This window comes from Tasmannia lanceolata, unplaced genomic scaffold (assembly GCF_043159265.1).
Source record: "Tasmannia lanceolata isolate RefF3 unplaced genomic scaffold, GAP_Taslan_0.1 ptg000037l, whole genome shotgun sequence".
NCBI lineage: Eukaryota > Viridiplantae > Streptophyta > Magnoliopsida > Canellales > Winteraceae > Tasmannia > Tasmannia lanceolata.
In genome coordinates this window covers 51,281,374-51,301,343 of record NW_027518714.1, presented here as the reverse complement: position 1 = coordinate 51,301,343, position 19,970 = coordinate 51,281,374, and the positions used below count along the sequence as shown (strand labels likewise).

General features: G+C 39.7%; 2 protein-coding genes across 6 annotated transcripts in view; both read left to right on the top strand.

Moving 5' to 3' along the window:
* The window catches only part of LOC143860596 (Zincin-like metalloproteases family protein), a 77,491-nt gene extending 76,884 nt beyond the window's left edge, over nucleotides 1-607 (top strand). For all 5 annotated transcript variants that reach the window (XM_077371314.1, XM_077371315.1, XM_077371316.1 and 2 more), the window contains one exon: nucleotides 307-607. In XM_077371314.1, the coding sequence (XP_077227429.1) occupies nucleotides 307-420 (114 nt within the window). In that variant the 3' untranslated portion in view covers nucleotides 421-607. The remainder of the gene's footprint in view (nucleotides 1-306) is intronic.
* Nucleotides 608-11,023: 10,416 nt separating this feature from the next.
* LOC143861552 (uncharacterized) lies at nucleotides 11,024-11,506 on the top strand. Its single transcript, XM_077372462.1, has one exon. The coding sequence runs from the start codon at nucleotides 11,024-11,026 to the stop codon at nucleotides 11,504-11,506; it is 483 nt and encodes a 160-aa protein (XP_077228577.1).
* The last annotated feature ends 8,464 nt before the right edge of the window (nucleotides 11,507-19,970 follow it).

Here is a 19,970-nt window from a genome sequence, read left to right as displayed (position 1 = left end):
AGAAATCTCTCCCGTATCCTTCTAAGACCTGGAAACCGGGGACGATTGCCAGCTCTCTTGCTGTTGGAAAGAAGGGCTAGAAATCAGAAAACGACGGCTGCTCTCTTTCTTCTCGTCTCCCAACTACAATTTTGTTGAAATCCAGGATTCTAAAATCCGTGTATCCAAACAGCCCCTTAGAATCTCCATGTGTGAGGAGATATCTTAGACTACTTTTAATCTTCTAATTAGCATGCATTGTAATAAGAATTAAGTAATTCCGAGTGTTTAAACTTTAAAATGAGTAACTCCTATTAAATTTTGCAGGTATTAGCGCCAGGAGGAGCGAAGGACCCAATGGAGATCTTATCTGACATTTTGGGACGAAAACCATCAATCCAAGCTTATGTCCAACGCAAAACCCAAAGTAGTCTGTGTTAATAATTCTGGATCATGCTGTAGGAATTGCTTTCCAGCCCTTTTCCCCCTCCCTCCTTTCTCCAAAACCTAATTTTGCTGCTACATGAATGCCAAATTTTGTAATTCTTAGGCATTTATTTCATTGTTGTGTAGTGGGAACTCAACAGATGAATCTTTATCATTATTTAGATGAATTTGATATTACTTCCTCTTAATTTTTCCTAATTTCATTCCATTTCCAAATTCTCTTTTGGGTAAAAGATCATCCTTCTTCAAAGAATGAAAGAAGGTTCTCAAGGGATTTTCTTGAAAAACAGATCTTGAAAGGAGTTGAGAGGCAGTTTTAAGAAACAGATCTGTGAGTATAGCAAGTTGCATTGCTATGTAGCCATGTTCAGATCACTATCAGTTTGATTGTTAGGATTGATTTTCGGATTCTACTTTATGGGTCTGGGTCACGATCCATTCAAATCAGACCGTTCATTGGGGTGTCCTATGTCCTACTTAATATTGTACGCAGTTAGGGCTAATGGTTAGGGGAGGGAAGATGGAAGGAGCTTGACAGAGAGGAGAATCGTTGTCAAAACAAAAGGTAAGAAAATGAAATGTTGTTTCTCATTTTGAATAGGGTATTTCTAGGTCATGATCTAGAATACTTATAGACCATAGGATATGAATCCAATGGATACAGTTAGGAACCAGTTGTTATACCCAAATTTTGTCCATTAACATTCGGATCCTTTTGATCCATTGGATTGCTTGGTTACCCCTAATAATGCGGATGCCATTTTAAACTATTTTTTATATCCATTCTTTTCAGGTAAGACTTTTATTTATACCCATTATTATGACTTGACTTTTTTTACTTCGCATGAAACAAATGATGGATTTTAGACGATTTGGGGAATTCTAATTTGAAAGGTATGACTTCTATCTATTGCATAATTTCATGGGCCCCATAAAATTTCGGAGCTACGCAACCAAAGTTTGCCTCTACGGCTGTAGTAGTAAGAAAACTAGGGCTGCAACTCGGGTCGGGTTTTACCCGACCCCCGCATCGACCCGACCCGATCTGAAAATAGCTTGGGTTGGGTTCATGTTTCTCGGGTTTCAGGTCGGGCCGGGTCTATGATCCCAAAGCCCGCATGAATCTCGGGTCGAGCTAGGTTTGAAGGGGCCCGACCCGACCCGAGTTACTTAAATTATAGTATGTATTTTTTCTTCTAAAACTTTGTTACTTTAAAAGGGAAAACTCACGCACGCACGCAATCACAGGGGCTCTTTCCATCTTCTGTTCGTTTCTCCCCTTTAGCTCTTAAATAGTTAATGCACTAAATAGTTTGTTGTTTATCTCATATGAGTATAATCATTTTCATTTAGTAATGCATCAATTTATTCTCTTTGGACTAGTTATTAGTTAATGCACTAAAGAGTTTGCCATGCTTGAGTTTTTCTACTTCTATGAGTTGAGTTGCCTTGCCAAACAAGAGTTTTCCTTAAAAAATTGCGTCAACATAAAAAAACCCGACCCGGCCCGAGATTTATCATGGGTAGGGCCGGGTTTGGGAATGTTGGGTTTTTCGGAAAAAAAACCCGACCCGAGATATTTCTCTGGTAGGGTTGGGTTCTTCAAAACCCGACCCGAGTTGCAGCCCTAAAGAAAACCATATTGCAACCAAAATTTACTAAACCATGGTTTTACGAACCTGATTCGGTTCGCAACTGATTTGATCTTCTTAGAGGGAAGATCTACCTCTCGATCCACTTTAAGGTAAGGATCGGTCAGAAATACACTTTCTGGAATAATATTCTTCATTGATTTAATGAAGGCTAAATACATGTTTTTTTTATATAAAAAAACCCTAATCTAGATAACCTTTGTCCCTAAGAATCCCAGCCATAACAAATAACTTAGAAAGCAAATCCCAAAAGCAACAAAATCTAAACAAATTTATTTTATCCAAGTGGTATGTAACACATGACTGTCTGTTGGAGGGAATTGGATGATCGGGCAATTGAAGGAATAAGCCAAATGAATTTGACTTTACCTTTTTGGCTCCCGAAGTGATCAGAGTTAGGAGGGTCTACAATTCTCCATTAACACCGTGGGCTTTATTGCACCTGAAGAATCACTTTCAGAAAATGGAAGTCTTTAGAAAAACTAGAAAGTGCCAACATCATTTATTGCGTTTTATTTAATGTAAATCGCATCCATAACTCTTATCATGGTGAAAGGCTTTATTGAACCAAATTAATGCAGAACTTACCTCCGGCCATGGCGATTAGAATTGAAGATGACGACTCCCTCAAACACCTTCGAACCACGAACACGATCTCCGTTGCGCACATGAACAAGAGAAGAGAGATCTTCTAATCTTGAGAAGACCTTAGGCTCGATCAATGGAATCGCAGGCACAAGTTTTCCTCTCAAATTAGGGACTCTCTTTATGATGGAACTTTAGCTATAACGTATGAGTATTGTTCCCATCAAACGCAACCCATATTTATAGATTTTGGATCGCAAGAGTTTGTGTCCTTCTACACCTCTAACACTAATGTGTTTTAGAGTTCTTAAACACTTGGGATTTACTCCTAAGAGTCCTTCGTGAAGAATACTACTGTGAATAGGAGAAAACTAATGTTTTTCACTTATGTGGGACCCACCAATGTGGGCCACACCTAAAAAGCCAACATTCTCCCACTTGGTCCACATTGGTATATATTCACAAAGTAACAGTCTTAAGATATTAATCTTGAAAACTTTATGGCCATTATTTTGGAAAAACAACAATCCCAAATATCTTTAACTCCGACTTTATTGTACACCCTTATAGTATGTCTCAAATGTACGAATCATAGCGGCATACACCTCCAACCGGAATTGTTACCTTCAATGTATCACATACACCGATTCACACTAATGTACACTTTAGGTGTGGTTTAAAACTTTATTGAATATGCCTGCAAATGCCCATTCGGATCCAAGTTTATCTATCCTCACGGACAATCTGTCTTATCAAACCTCAATGTGTACACACTTTATATAAGACAGAATATATATGTAAAACATATAAACAGAACCATCTACTTTATGTTGCAACCAAAAGTGACACATGTAACTAAGCACTAATTACTACAAGACCCATATGATCCACATGCTTCGCATATAACTTAGGCGGAAATCCTTTAGCCATGGGATCCACTGTCAACTGTAAAGTAGAATGTGCTTAGTAAGCACTCGATGATTCAGAAAATTCTTTCTAACTTTAAGAAACTCCATGGTAGATAAGAATACCGTAACAAAATTATAATTCACGACTTAGAGATGGAAACCAGAACTCTAAGCCCTGTGATTAAATTTCACAACCGTAACGCTTGCATAGTTACCTTATAGCACGCAATAAACTTTGCCTCTATAGTGGGAAAAGCTATCTATCTTTGCTTTATGCTTTTTCACAAAATGGTGCCTTCTTCAAGTAGGAAGATATACCAAAATATCAACTCCCCAATTTAAGACACCTAGCAAAGTCCGAAACTGAATATCCGATCACTTCCAAGTGATCCGATCATTTGTATGTAAGCATATAATCCTTCGCACAATGAAGGTACCGTAAAACCTTATTTGCAGCATTCTAATAATCCATTCCAGAATTATGCTGGTATCTCCCTAGCATCCTTACAGTGTATCCGTTGTCCGATCTAGCATAGACATGTACGCACATCAACTGTCAACCGCTGAAGCATATGGAATATTCTTCATCCTGTTCTCTTTCCAAATCATTTTAGGGATTGTTCCTCACTGAGTTTATAACCTTTAAGGATTGATGCTACACTTGATGAATAGTTCTACATCCTAAACCTTTCCAAAACTTTATTAATGTAGGCCTTCTTATATAGTCCCAAGATGTCTTGAGATTTATTTCTGTGAATCTCAATGCCAATGACATATGAGGCCTTACCCATATCCTTCATATCGAAGTTTTGAGTTAGAAACTGTTTCACCCTATTTAGCATTCCCAAATTATCAGTAGCCAGCAAAATCATCTACAGATAGGACCAACAGATAAAATTTACTCCCACCGATTTAAGATTGTTCAATCATGTCAGAAAACTTAAGGTACTAGTACGGGAGACCTGTTTTAGTCCATATATAGATTTCTTTAATTTGCAAACTTTATGACTATTTCTTTCGGATGAAAACCCTTCCGGTTGACTCATGTAAACTTCTTCCTCCAAACAAACATTGAGAAAATTTATTTTCACACTCATTTGATGTAACTCTATATCAAAATGAGCTATAAGGGCCAATATAATCCTTAATGAGTCCTTTTTTCGAAACTGGTTAAAAAGTCCAATGATAATTAATGCCCTCCTTTTGGGTAAATCATTTAGCTACAAGTCTCGATTTATATTTTTCGATATTACCGGCAGAGTCTCTTTTAATCTTATAGACCCACTTACAACCAATCGCTTTAGCTCCTTTAGGCAATTCGACAAGATCTCAGACTTGGTTCTATGCCACAGACTCTAATTCATCACTCATGGCCTCATGTCATAAATTAGAGTCCTCAACACTCATAGCTTGTGAAAACGTCAAAGGGTCTCCATCTTTCGCACACTCTTGGTCAACTTCGTGAAAATACACAATATAATCTGAAAGGATAGTTGGCCTTCTTATTCTTGAGGATCTCCTTAGTGCCACTACATCATCCACTTCATGTGGATTCCGGTTGGCATTTTCAATGACAACATCATTTAGGGATGGCAAACCATCTATTGGTTCGTCCTCCATAACCACGTCATGTGGAGGGTCATGAATTCCGACCAATTGATCCTAAGGTGCAGATATAGATACTGGGGTCTGCACTTCCTCGAAAACTAAGTGTCGAGTTGGTTCGCTCCCACTGTTGTCACAATCCTCAAGAAAGACAGTATTCTTTCCTTCAACAAATTTAGTAGTATGATTAGTACAATAAAACTTATAACCTTTAGACCCTTCAGTGTATCCAATAAATTAGCCACTAACGGTCTTTAGGTTCAATTCCTCTCGTGTGGATTGAATACTTTAACCTTAGCTGGTTAAGTGTTTTAAATTGGGTTTCCAACCTTTCCACAACTCGAATGGAGTTTGAGAAACTGCTTTAATTGGAACCTTATTTAAATCATATATGGTTGTCTTTAAGGCTTCGCTTCACAAATTTAATGAGAGGGTTTGAATGACTAATTATACTTCTAACCATATTCATTAGCTTCCTATTCATCATTTCAGCCACACCATTTTGTTGAGGTGTTTCCATCATGGAATATGAGGCAATAATGCCCTCTTCCTTTAGGAATCCAACAAATGAACATGACCTTTATCCCATTTCAATGTGTCTACCGTAAATTCGCCTCCTCTATCTGATCTAACGATCTTTATTTTCTTTCTAGATTGTCTCTCTACTTCTGCTTTGTAAACCTTAAAGGTACTTAATGCCTGGCTCTTTTCAAAGAAAAGATAGAGATACATATATCTCGTATGATCGTCGATAAAAGGCATGAAATATTTTTATTATTCACACAAGGAGTTGGAAACGGCCCACAAATATTAGTATGCATGATCTCTAACTTTTCTGAACTCCCCTTGGCACCCTTCATGGACTTGTTTGTCTGCTTTTCCTTTATGAAGTCCACACAAGTTCTAAAGTTAGAAACATCAAGAGTCTCATAGGACCTCATCTTTTACCAACCTTTTAATATGCTCGACGGAGATGTGACCGAATCTCTTGTGCCATAATGCTGAGGATTCCTTATTCTCATGACTACGTTTAATGCCAACACAATCTTGCACAGTTAGGGTATTTTCAGGAAAAATATTTAGGCTCAAACGATGTAAGCCATCAATCACGGTGCCATTATCAATAACATAGTCCTTAATTATATCAAAGGAAGAAGAATGGAAATTAAGGTTCATATCATGGTCCAAAAGTCTAAAACAAATAAAGGTATGTACAAGGTCCCATCAAACAAATTATGTAGATGGCTCAAGCTGGTAGGTCCCTATATCTTCCACCTGTGAGCGTTTCTTGAGAAGATAAACCGCTCACTTTCTATCGGTGTCGGATGACTAACTAATCATTGTAAGGTGTTGGCAACATGGATTGAAAAACTGGAGTCAATCCACCACGTGTCATTTTGAACATAAACTATATTAGATTCATACAAACGAAATGAGATTATCTCTCTTTTGAATCACTTTACGTACTTGAGGCAGTCTTCCTTTACACGTCCCTTCTTTATACAGAAGAAGCACTTTACTTGAAATATTCTTAACGTCAATTTGGTTAACTGACGAGTTATTTACTTTATTCTTCATAGGAACACTTCTGTCTTTCTTTCCTTTGCTCGTTCCTCGAACGACGAGATTGGTTGTTTCCAGCTTCTCTTGTCTCAACCTCCCTTCCTCCTATACGCTCATGGTTAGAAGTTTATTGAGAGACCATTTGCCCTTATGAATGTTGTAGCCAATCTTAAATTGGCTGTGTTCAACAGAGAGGGAGTTGAGGATAAATAATATTAGGAACGACTCGGAGATTTCAACTTTCAGGCCTGCAATTGTGCATTTCCATGATGTGCTCTCTCACTCCTTTATCTGAAGTGTGCTTCAAAGATACGAGTTTGCCCATAAGAGTAGCTATCAATGCCTTATCTAAACTAACAAAATGTTCTTGAACAGCTTACATAAACTCCCTGGCATTGGTGGTCTTAGGGAGAGATGTCCTGATGCTTTGAGCAATGTGCTCTGAATGAGCAACAAGCTTAAGCGTTTGATCCCACTCTTTATAATGGTCCCCTCTTCTTGTGTACTCTCATCTGTAGGAGTGGGTGGTTCATCCACTCTGAGAGCAAGATCAAGGTCCATCCAGCCTAGAGTGGACATCACTCTATCTTTCTACTCAGAAAATTATCCCCAGTAAGGAAAGGGATTGTAATAAATTCATAACACAAAATATTGACAGATTAGCTGTAAAATATAAAACACAAACACATGCTTACTACGTGCTAAATTCTAATTCAGCCATAATACCAGAATGTCAACCCATATTGACATTTCCGTTTGTAAATGCATCGTATCACTGTAGCCCTCCTATGGGCCGAGGCTACATGATGCGGACATCAGGAGCAGATCTCACCGTTGGATCAAGAGGATATTATCTATTGTCATCTCTGTTTTTATTTGCTGCTATCTTTGCTTTTATTTGTTGGTATCTTTGTTTTTATTTGTTGCTATCTTTGTTTTTAGAAGTTGTTATATTTGTTCTGATCTTTAGGATCTTGTTTCTATCTTTAAGATACAATCAGTTCCTATCTTTAGGAACTTGCTTCTATCTTTAAGATACAATGGAGATCTCTCTTTGAGGATATATGTACACCATCTCTGTTGGAACAAGGATCTTTTTGATTATTCAGTAAAAGAAAAGCTTAGAGTTTTCTCTATCTTTGCTCGTGGATTCAAGTTGTCTCTTGTGGATTCGAGGTATCGCAAGTTCGTGCGAGAACGAACAACTCGCCATCCTTTCCGTTCTGCGTTAGGTGGTATCAAAGCAGGTTGTTCTTCGGGAAGATGGCTGATGCTCGACGTGAAGACGGCAACTTCCAAAGCGGTGATCATGACGATCCCCATCAGCCGCTGACAAGAGGAGAATTTCTGCGAAGTCTGAGGGACTTCCGGATTACTGTTAGAGACGACGTCCATATGCTTCTCACCGAGTTCATGCCGGAAGGCACAACTCTTGCAGAGTACGACGTCCGCCGTACCCCTGAGGGTGATCGACATCTTTATCGGCGAGCACCCATGGGTCGGAGACAGTCACAACTATCACACGCCGAAGAAGATGCCTTCGACAACTTCAACGGCCTTGATGAAGAATTCGGTCGAGATCAACAGGATGAGTTTGAGGGGATTGGGATGGCTCGACATCGACAACCCTATCACCCTAATCCACAATATCAACCCTCTCGGAACGAGGAGTACCGAATCAAAGCCGATATCCCGAACTTCCATGGAAGCATCGACATCGAAGGGTACTACGACTGGGAGTATGAGGTCGAGCAATTCTTTGATCTCATGAACGTGGCCGATGATCGCAAGGTGAAGCTTGTGGCGTACAAGCTTAAAGGAGGAGCAACCGCTTGGTGGACCAACATGTAGGCCTCAATGCGATATCGTAGAGAACCGCCTGTACGTACTTGGCATCACATGAAGGATCTTCTCTAGCGACGATTTCTCCCACATGACCATCGGCAACTCATCTACCAACAACTCCAGAATTGTGCTCAACATGGCCGTAGTGTTACCGATTATACCAAGGAGTTCCTAAGATTGCAATTTCGATGCAACTTGGTTGAGGACGAAGAGCAGTAGGTAGCACGCTACACCAATGGTCACCAGTACGCTATCCAAGACCGCATGGCGCTTCAAGCCATGTGGAGCATTGAGGAGACCCAAAACGCGGCACTTTGGGTTGAGAGAGCATTAAATCGATCAAGCACTTCTTATCGAGGAGGCTGAAACAACTTCGATAAAGAGAAACAACCGGCTACCAACACTACAAGATCGGTTGTGCAACTCGAGCGCAATCAAGGAAATAAAGATGGTGAGACCGGTACAAGCAAAGTTCCTACAAAGCCAACGTCGGCCGCCCCAACCCAACTACCTCGAAGAACCAATACGAACGTCCAAAAGGAGATATTTGTTACCATTGCAGAGAGCCAGGCCATCACTCCAATCAATGCCCAAAGCAAAGATCTGTGAACCTAGTCGAGGGGGAGTACGAACATGATCTAGACGACGGAGACGACTTGGGTCAAGGCGAGGAAGCTTCAGAAGGAGAGGGGGAGAAATCACTTGTATGGTACAACGCCTTCTCTTTGCACCTAAAGAGGAAGATAACTCACAGCGCAATAAGATCTTTCTTTCTCATTGCACCATCAGTTCGAAGGTTTGCAACGTCATCGACAACAACGGAAGTTGCGAAAACTTCGTGGCGTCACGTGTAGTGAAACATCTCAAGCTCAAGGCAGAGCCACATCCCAACCCATACAAGATCGGGTGGATCAAGAAGGGACCCCAAGTCCAAGTCACACAAATTTGCCACATCCCACTCTCGATAGGTAAACACTATAAATCCGAAGTTACTTGTGATGTTATCGAGATGGATGCTTGTCATGTTTGGTTAGGGAGACCGTGGCAATATGATGTCGGAGTAAAGTACTTTGGCAAGGAGAATGCCTACATGTTCACATGGGAAGGGCACAAGATCACTTTGTACACGAAGCCACACATCGCTAACCCCAAGACTACTACAGTGGCGGGCACTACGATGGTTGCCATATCTGAAGCCGAGTCTAGTTTCACCAAAGATATGAAGGAAGCTGGCGAGTGCTACATGTTGGTGAACAAAGGCGATGAAGTACCTGAGCAACACCCTCCAAAAGCTGTAAAGTCAATCTTAGAGGAATTCAAGGAACTTCTCTCCGAAGAGCTTCCAAATCAGCTTCCCCCCATGCGAGACATCCAGCACCACATCGACCTTGTACCTGGAGCCAGTTTGCCGAACTTGCCGCACTACCGCATGAGCCCGAAGGAGTCAGCAATTCTACAAGAGAAGGTCGACGAACTACTGCAGAAAGGCCACATCAGAGAGAGCATGGGCCCGTATGCAGTTCCCGCGTTGCTAGTACCAAAGAAGGACGGCTCATGGCAAATGTGCATCAATAGTCACGCTATCAACAAGATCACCGTCCGCTACCGTTTTCCAATTCCAAGGCTCGAGGTCATCCTTGATCAGCTAGAAGGTTCCCAAGTGTTTTCTAAAATCGACCTACGAAGCGGATATCATCAAATCCGTATTCGACCTGGCGATGAATGGAAGACCGCCTTCAAGACCAAAGAAGGCTTATACGAATGGATGGTGATGCCTTTTGGTCTCTCAAACGCCCCGAGCACTTTCATGCGACTCATGAACCAGGTATTTAAACCTTTCATTGGTAAATTTGTTGTTGTTTACTTCAATGACATACTAATCTATAGTCGACGTCCTAGTGAACCCATGAGGCATTTGAGGAGCGTATTTGTTGTGTTGATAGAGAACGAGTTGTTTGTAAACATGAAGAAATGTATCTTCATGGAGAGTCGTTTTTTGTTTTTGGGTTTTATTGTAAGTTGTAATGGGATAGAAGTAGAAGACTCCAAGGTTCAAGCTGCGTGAGAATGGCCCACCCCAACACAGTGAGCGAGGTGAGGAGTTTCCTTGGCCTTGCTTCATTTTACAGGTGGTTCATTCGTAATTTTAGCGCCATTGCGATGCCCATAAGCAACTGTTTGAAGAAGGGAAAGTTTGACTGGAATGGAGATTGTGACAGAAGCTTCGAGGAGTTGAAGCTAAAGTTGACGACAGCCCCAATCCTTGCTTTACCTAGTTTTGGCAAGGTGTTCGAGATGGAGTGCGATGCTTGCGGCGTAGGCATTGGAGGTGGACTTTCTCAAGAAGGTAAACATGTGGCATTCTATAGCGAGAAACTAAGTGAAGCTAGACAGAAGTGGATGACATATGAGCAAGAGCTATATGTCGTGGTCTAATCAATGAAAACTTGGGAGCATTACCTTCTACCTCAGGAGTTTGTCATCTATTCGGATCACGACAGCCTGAAACATTTCCGTAATCAAAAACATCTGAACAAGATGCATGCTCGGTGGGCAGCTTTCCTAAAGCGCTTCCATTACACCATCAAGCACAAGTTTGGGGCTACCAATCGAGTTGTGGATGCCTTGAGTAGACGAGCTTCCCTCTTGGCCTCAATGAAGATTGAAGTGGTGGGGTTCGAGTGCTTAAAGGACCTTTATGCGGAAGATGATGATTTTGGAGAGATCTGGGCAAAGTGTAACTCAAGACAAGCAATTCCCGGGTTCCATATCCATGAAGGTTTTCTTTTCAAGGGGAATTGCTTGTGTATTCCGAAGACTTCGTTGCGGGAGAAACTTATTCGAGACTTGCATGGAGGTGGACTTAGTGGTTATTTGGGGCGAGACAAATCTATTGCGAGCCTTGAAGAACATTACTATTAGCCTCAATTGAAGCGTGATGCGGGTGTCATTGTGAGGAAGTGTTTTGTGTGTCAGACGGCGAAGGGAAATACTCAAAATACAGGACTTTATATGCCTTTGCCGGTGCCTGACACTATTTGGGAAGACCTTTCCATGGACTTCATACTTGGGTTGCCAAGAACACAACGGGGCTTTGATTCTGTGTTCGTGGTGGTTGATCGATTCTCGAAAATGGTGCATTTCATCCCATGTCGGAAGACATCTTATGCATCACAAGTGGCAAAACTTTTCTTTCAAGAGATTGTGCGATTGCATGGAGTGCCAAAGACAATCGTGTCTGATTAGGACTCGAAGTTTCTTGCACATTTTTTGGGTTACTCTTTGGAGGAGGTTTAATACGGGCCTTAATTATAGCACTACAGCGCACCCACAGACCGATGTCCAAACAGAGGTAACCAATCGAACTCTCAACAATTTGATTCGTAGTATATGTGGAGAAAAATTGAAACAGTGGGACAATGCATTGCCTCAAGCAGAGTTTGCCTACAACAGTGCAGTGCATAGTTCTATTGGGAGGTCACCTTTCTCTGTGGTGTACCAAGCAGTGCCTAAACATGCTCTTGATTTAGCGCCGTTACCAAAGGTTCCAGGGGGAAGTGTCGCTGCTGAGAATCTAGCCGAGCAAATAAAAAACATCCAAGCTGAAGTCAAGCGAAGGTTGGAGGAGTCTAATGCCAAATTTAAAGCTCCATCTAACAAGGACCGTAGAAAGAAATTTTTTGAAGAAGGAGACCTAGTCATGGTATAGCCATCTCTGTTTTTATTTGCTGCTATCTTTGCTTTTATTTGTTGCTATCTTTGTTTTTATTTGTTGCTATCTTTGTTTTTAGAAGTTGTTATATTTGTTTTTATCTTTAGGATCTTGTTTCTATCTTTAAGATACAATCAATTCCTATATTTAGGAACTTGCTTCTATCTTTAAGATACAATGGAGATCTCTCTTTGAGGATATATGTACACCATCTTTGTTGGAACAAGGATCTTTTGATTATCCAATAAAAGAAAAGCTTAGAGTTGTCTCTATCTTTGCTCGTGGATTCGAGTTGTCTCTCATGGATTCGAGGTATTGCAAGTTCGTACGAGAACGGACAACCCGACATCCTTTTTGTTCTGCGTTACTACAGTACACATTAGATTTTCCCTTAGTAATCATACCGATCAATTAGATCAGAATTTGGTTCCTTCTTTATACCTTTGGGCCTAGGACAAGAGCCTTCATCGAATTTCATTGAACTTACGATTCCAATGAATTCATAATGCACAAGCATTTTCCTTTGGGCCAAGTTACTATGCATTACAAACTCATTGCAATTTTAGATACCATTAGAGTAAAGCAACTGAAAAGTTGCACTTTATGTGTCAATAGGCATTGTAAATGTACCACTTCTCACAGGTATCCTCATAGCCATAGGATGCTTTGGCCACTCCCAGACTAATCGAATACCTCTTTATAATGGTATCTTGGGTGTATGACTGGTCTTTATGTCATATTACAACAATTTACTTTATGGGGTATGATTTACATAATTGCAAACATCCAATACAACTGAAGGAATTGTATACAACAAACACTATTGAATTTAAAAAAAACATGCATATAAATTGAAACTAAAGCATAAACACTTTAAATTCGGATTGTATAACTTTAGGCAATTATTAACTTTATTGTAAAAGCTTTGGATTGATCAGATTACCTTAATGGAAAACCCAAATCAATTTTCAAGAGCCTTGAGGCTGTAGGCGAAACTGACCATAAACAGCTTAGGCCTCTTCAAAACTGAAATCCATTAATCCAATCGTTTCGAAATTGATACACATAATATCTTAGGGCGCTGATAACATTCTATCAAAATTTGGGAGTGTTTCCCAAATCCTAGGTCTAAAATCCGAAGCCCTTTTATAGTGGGGACATAGAGAACAACAACCTACTGATCTTGGATTGTTCTGAAAACTATACTATTGCATCCGAAAAGCCGAAAAACTTTAGGGTACAGTTCAGAACTTTTTCTGTTTATGATCCTAAACCCAAGAAAAATTGGAATATCCAGTGCCAAGGAAAGCGAAGATTCGCAGAATAGCAATCTACAGGTCTCATATTGTTCTGAAACTAGTACCATTGTATCCGGAGCGCCGAAAAAAGGTAGGTTAGAGTTCAAGAAATTTTTCCGAATCTCATATTTAAGGGCCCAAATTGATGCCCAAAGTAAATATGAGAAAAGGACAAAATAGGGAAGAATACAAAACTCACTTTAAAAGTAACTTGCGTAACTTTAAGGGCTGAGTTACCGTGACGTTGGCCGCGTCATGGTGCAGCCACAAGACACTTTTATTTTATTTTATTTATCTATTTTGTGTTGATGTTTATAGAGAGAGAAAAAAGGTACTGTTATTGTTTTTTGTGACTCACGCGGCATCACCTTCCCTAATTGCCCGAAACGCCCCTTCTTCAACCTTTTATTAAAATATAGAAACCCACTTCGATTTATGTTTCTGGAAAACTTTAGGTTGAGATTAAAATGGATCCAACCTTCGGATCGACCTGCCGTTTGGATTCCGGAATTTTTTTGGTTCTTGGGACTTTTGTGGAATTTCCGCAGGAAACCTACGTATGGTTGCTGGTTATATAGTGGGCACAAAAGAATCCCATGAACCAAAATAATCCCGCACGAAACCCAAAGCTGGAAAAAAAGATCCCAAGAACCAAAATAATCTTGCACGAAATCCGAGGAACCAAAATAACCAAAAGAAGAACTTTTTTCTTCCCAACAGTTCAAGCAACCAAACAAAGCACCGGATTTTTATTTTACCTGGATTTTTTTTTTCCCCACCATAGTCCGGTCAACCAAACATGGGATTTTTATTTTACCGGGATACTTCCAGGGAGTTTTTTTTCCCACCAATCTCCCAGGAAGTTTTTTGTTCCACAAAAGTCCCAAGAACAAAAAAAATTTCGGCATGATTTTAATGGCATCTTGGATGTAACTTCACTTAGAAGGTATTGTTTTATATCATAATCATATCCTTTATGATTCAAATCATCTTTCAATTGTGTACCCTCTAATTCAATAACAATTTATTAAAATAAATCTAAGAGGGCAGATTTATTGAAAAAACGATTTGAACGGATTGATGTTAACTTGATCAATCGCCACACTCGAAGGGCGGCTTTGATACCAACTGAAAGACTTTATTGAACCAAATTAATGCGGAACTTACCTCCGGCCATGGCGATTAGAATCGAAGATGACGACTCCCTCGAACCTCTTCGAACCATGAACACGAAATCCGCTGCTGCGCACACGAACAAGAGACGAGAGATCTTCTAATCTTGAGAAGACCTTAGGCTCGATCGATGGCACAAGTTTTCCTCTCAGATTTAGACCCTCTTTATGATGGAACTTTAGCTATAACGTAAGAGTATTGTTCCCATCAAACGCAACCCATATTTATAGATTTTGGATCACAAAAGTTTGTGCACCTTTAACACTAACGTGTTTTAGAGTTCTTAAACACTTGTGATTTACTCCTAAGACTCATTCGTGAAGAATACTACTGTGAATAGGAGAAAACTAATGTTTTTCACTTATGTGGGACCCACCAATGTGGGCCACACCATAAAAACGCCAACACATGGCGTATGCAAACAATAAGCTCCAAGAATAACATCAAAACCTCTCCGAGTGAGAAGGTATTTGTCGGTCTTAAATTGATATTCTTCTATCTTAAAGTATAGGTTACTGTAACTTGCATTCACAAGTCAAATCCTCCATCAGCCACCATTCCATCAAAACTTTATATTATTTTTCTTTGTAATGATCGGATTTTATTAAAAAAAACTAGGCCACAGAAAGGTCATGGACACTAAGAAAGGTAAAACAACATCACAACAAAATAACAACATCAATAGTCAAGGGTTCAAAACTTTATATTATGAGATTATGACTACCAAGAAGATCTTGCCCTGGTAAACCAAAACGGCCATGACTCGGTGTACACGTGGCATATGTGTTAGGTGATTGGAACTATTTATCTGATGGGCCATATAACAGGGCGGCCAAGTGGGTCCAATTCAAAGGCGCCCAATTGAGATCCTATTTGCTAGATCAAGGCCTATAAATGCATCTTAGGACAAATTTGCGTACCAAGAATTTTCTTTTTCATGATAAACTAGTGTTTCCAAGTGGTGAGAAATGGGTAGGGCGGGTGAAGTCGCTAAAAATGGAAACAAAAAACTCTACCCAAAATAGGATCTATTTTTTCCTGATTTTTAGTCACTTCTCACCCACATGTCAATCGCCCTTCCCTCTCTCACCACTTGGAGACACTATTTTTTCATGAAAAAAAGTCTTGGGTGCCTAACATGGCCTTAAAGAATGTCTCTATGATCAATTAGATCTAAGATTGCAACAAGGGCTGTTGCAAATACAGTTCCTTGACAGTTCAGCCACAAATTAGGTTAAGATAATAAAAACTAAGTAATGGGCTTGGACCCTTGCCAATTTAGCTGCATATTGTTGGATAGAATGGGTAGGTCAAAGAGCATGTGATTTGGTTGCATGTAGTTACCTTGTAGAATAATGGTGGATTAGAATTGAAGTAGTTAATAGGTGTAATAGGTAAGTAGTATTTTGTTGTCAACTGAAGTAGTTTCCTAGTGCAGTGTGTAATTACATAAATAAGACATTACTATGGTGTCATTACTGATGTACAGGGAAAAAAGGGATAGAAGTCCTAAATGCCAAGACTATATACTAGGAAAATAACTACCTTTTTTCAAATACTTAAGTGGGGGATAAAAGTCATGCCACATGGGCATACAAGATAAGGGAGAGACAAGGCAAGTAGTCTCCTAGTAGTTTGAATCAAACATGCAACCAAACACCGCAGGTAGATGACACGACACCTCAAAACCGGTCAACATGCCTACTAAGCCTCATGAATGATGCAACTAAACAGACCCTAGGTTTGAGTGAGTGAGCATTGGTCAAAGAAAAAAAGGGAAAGCATTTTTCATGACAAGGGATCTCTTGAATAGCATAAGCTTCTTCACTGTGGCCAACTACTCTAAGAAGGGGATTGGATTTTTACAATCTAAAATAAGAAAAACTTGATTTTAATCGTCAGTCTTATTCTTCAAGTCTTCACTTTGATCTTCATGGATCCTCTTTGCTAGGGGTGTCAATTTTGGCTCGGGCTCGGAAGCTCGCTTGAGCTCGGCTCGAATTCTTAACGAGATGAGCCGACCCGGCTGGCTAGGCTCCTTAAGCTTAACGAGCCGAGCCCGAGCTAGGCCAGGCTCGGCTCGTTAAGAATTTAATATATATATATATATATATATATATATATATATATATATATATATATATATATATATATATATATATATACACACAATCTAAAATAAGAAAAACTTGATTTTAATCGTCAGTCTTATTCTTCAAGTCTTCACTTTGATCTTCATGGATCCTCTTTGCTAGGGGTGTCAATTTTGGCTCGGGCTCGGAAGCTCGCTTGAGCTCGGCTCGAATTCTTAACGAGCTGAGCCGACCCGGCTGGCTAGGCTCCTTAAGCTTAACGAGCCGAGCCCGAGCTAGGCCAGGCTCGGCTCGTTAAGAATTTAATATATATATATATATATATATATATATATATATATATATATATACACACACACACACTAAAAGGGTTGTCCAGGGAGTGAAAGGGGGAGGCAAAATATGTCACTTCTTTTTTGGAACCCCATTTGTTACTTGGACCACCCCCTGTAGTTTAAAAAGAGTAGTCAAATTACACTAGATAGGGCTGTCTAGGGAAGATGAGGGGTGTGAACTTTATATAACCCGAGCTCGATAAGGCTCGCGAGCCTGACCGAGCCTGGTTCGAGCCCGAGCCGAGCCTAGCTTGGCCGAGCTCAGCTCGGCTCGGCTCGTACACACCCCTACTAGTCTTTGCTTGTCTTTGTCTCCTTGATCTTCAAGATGATTCAATGCCTTGATCCATTGTCCTTGACTTTTCCTAGGATAAAATATTCAAACACAACATTCATTAGTATAACTTAATGAATCAATTTGCATTTGTAATTATCAAAACAAGAAGATTGCCCAGGGTTGACGCATTGGGCTTACAAAGGGTGTTTTGGTCATTTTAATATGATAAGGGTGTTTTGGTCATTTTCTCTATCTCATAAAAAATGACCCCGGTTACCCGGTAGCTCTATCTCATAAAAAAAGGATTAAAACATTCTTCTCAAAAAAAAAAATTGGCCAAATTGCCCTTTTTTCATAGACAATGACCGAAATAATCATTGGTCATAGAAAATGTTCCAAATGCCCCTGGAAATGTCCAAAATACCCCTACTTCACCTACTTCAAAGGAAGGGACAAAAGTAATAAAAAGAAACACATGTATCTCACAAAATAACTAAAATGCCCTTATCTCATAGAAAATGATCAAAGTACCCCTCTTTCATTGGATATAAATATTTTGGCCATTTTTTAAAGTCGGAATACTTTTGTAATTAACTAATTATGAGATATGAGTATTTTGATTGTTTTATGAAATTTGGTGTGACGCCTCGGCCCTCAGTTGATGAACTGTGTTTTTCGTGTTCAATGAAGGGAGTTAAGATCTATACATACCCAAAAATTATGAAAAAGAAACTTGCAAATCACGAAGAAAATAGTTTCCAAGGCATTTTTGAAAATTCCAAAAAAGTACCAAGTTCTGTCTAGAAGCCCTATGTCTTAATGAAACTCCACCCAACATGGTCCTGCCCACAAGGAATCTCATAGAGATTACTCAACTAAACCTTTGTCCCAAACTAGTTGGATCCGGCTATGGAATCTCATAGAGATCATGTGCCAAAATTCATCATTTCAACTTTGGAAAAAGAAGAAGAAGATTTTATCAAATTCAAAAGACTGTATCTAAACTGATGAGAAATTGCCCGATCGGACACTAGCCTAGTCCGTCCACTCAAATGAAACGACACTGACCATGATCGATGCCCACAAGGAATCCTTCTATTTCGCGGGTCAACGACATGATTACTAACTAACAGCCAACGAAAACGCCACTGACCATGATCAGACAACTCTAGTCATAATTACATCTTGTTCGCTCAAAACCAATTTGCCACAACTTCTTTGCTGCTAACTTAGTTTAACTTACGAAATAGCATGCTTTGTATTTTATCTAGTATGTGATATTTAAATCAAGAAAAAAATTACAGGCCGTAGACGGAAAATAATGAATAATGAAAGAAAACCCTTAGTAGAGACTGATCATACAAAGGGGTGGAGCCGATGTCTAACACCTTCCAGTCACGTAACTAAATTCTTTATCCTGCCAAGAGTAATACAGATCCAAAGATAAGAGTCATTATGTAGTCCTAGAACTCTTGATCTCTAGGTGATGACTCTAAATCCAATAAAGCACTCACTTCTCATTCAATGACTTGTCTACGCTGTAGAGGAGCCCCTAGGGCCAATGCAATCTTCTCCCGTCCCTGAGTTATCGTACTCCCATGGGGCGCGACAGTAACCCATCGAACACACAACATCTTCCCTGCATGGAAGGGTGGCCGACACCGGGTTACCCACATCAGGATATTTTGGTCATTTTTTATGAGGTAGGGGTATTTTAGTTATCTTCTATGACATAAGGGCATTGTGGCTATGCTTACAGACAAGCTTACTATTTTCAATTATTTTATTATTTCTTTAGTTTTCTATTTCAATGAAACAACCATTCATTCTGATCATAAATACTACTATGAAATGAACCATGTAGTCCTAACCCTCCAATATTTTTGGTGAAATATGAATAGTTGAGAAAAATCATACATCATGTGATCCCTAGACCACTTGAAATGAAATAAGAACTATAGTGTTTACCTTGCACACTCACAACCAAGATCACTCCGGAGAAAGTACTTCCCTTCAAAGTTGTTTACCTCAAAATGGCCTACCCTCTCTTATCTACCCCACTGGAATAGACCATACAAGAGCTTACAAAAATACTAGGAAGGATGGCAACTTTCACAAATTGAAGGGTTAGGCTTATCCTATGCAGATGATTTTTGAACCATTGCCTTTCTATGTTGGGGACCAATAAATGAATGGTTTTGACCATTCAACTATTTGCTCCGGCTAACCGATTTGTACTAACCATAAACAACGAAAAGAAACCAGAAACATCCAAATGACCAAAGTGCCCCTTATCTTATAGAGCAAAATACACCCAAATGACCAAAGTACCCCTCAATCTATTCACTAAAATACACCCGAATAAACAAAATACCCCTCACCTTATAACGAACGTCAGATAGTAATGTCTGACTTAAAAAGAGATAAAAAGGATGAAAAGGATAAAGGCAAAAGACCCACATTTGAAAAAGAAAGAAAGGATACCGAATTCCTTCTCT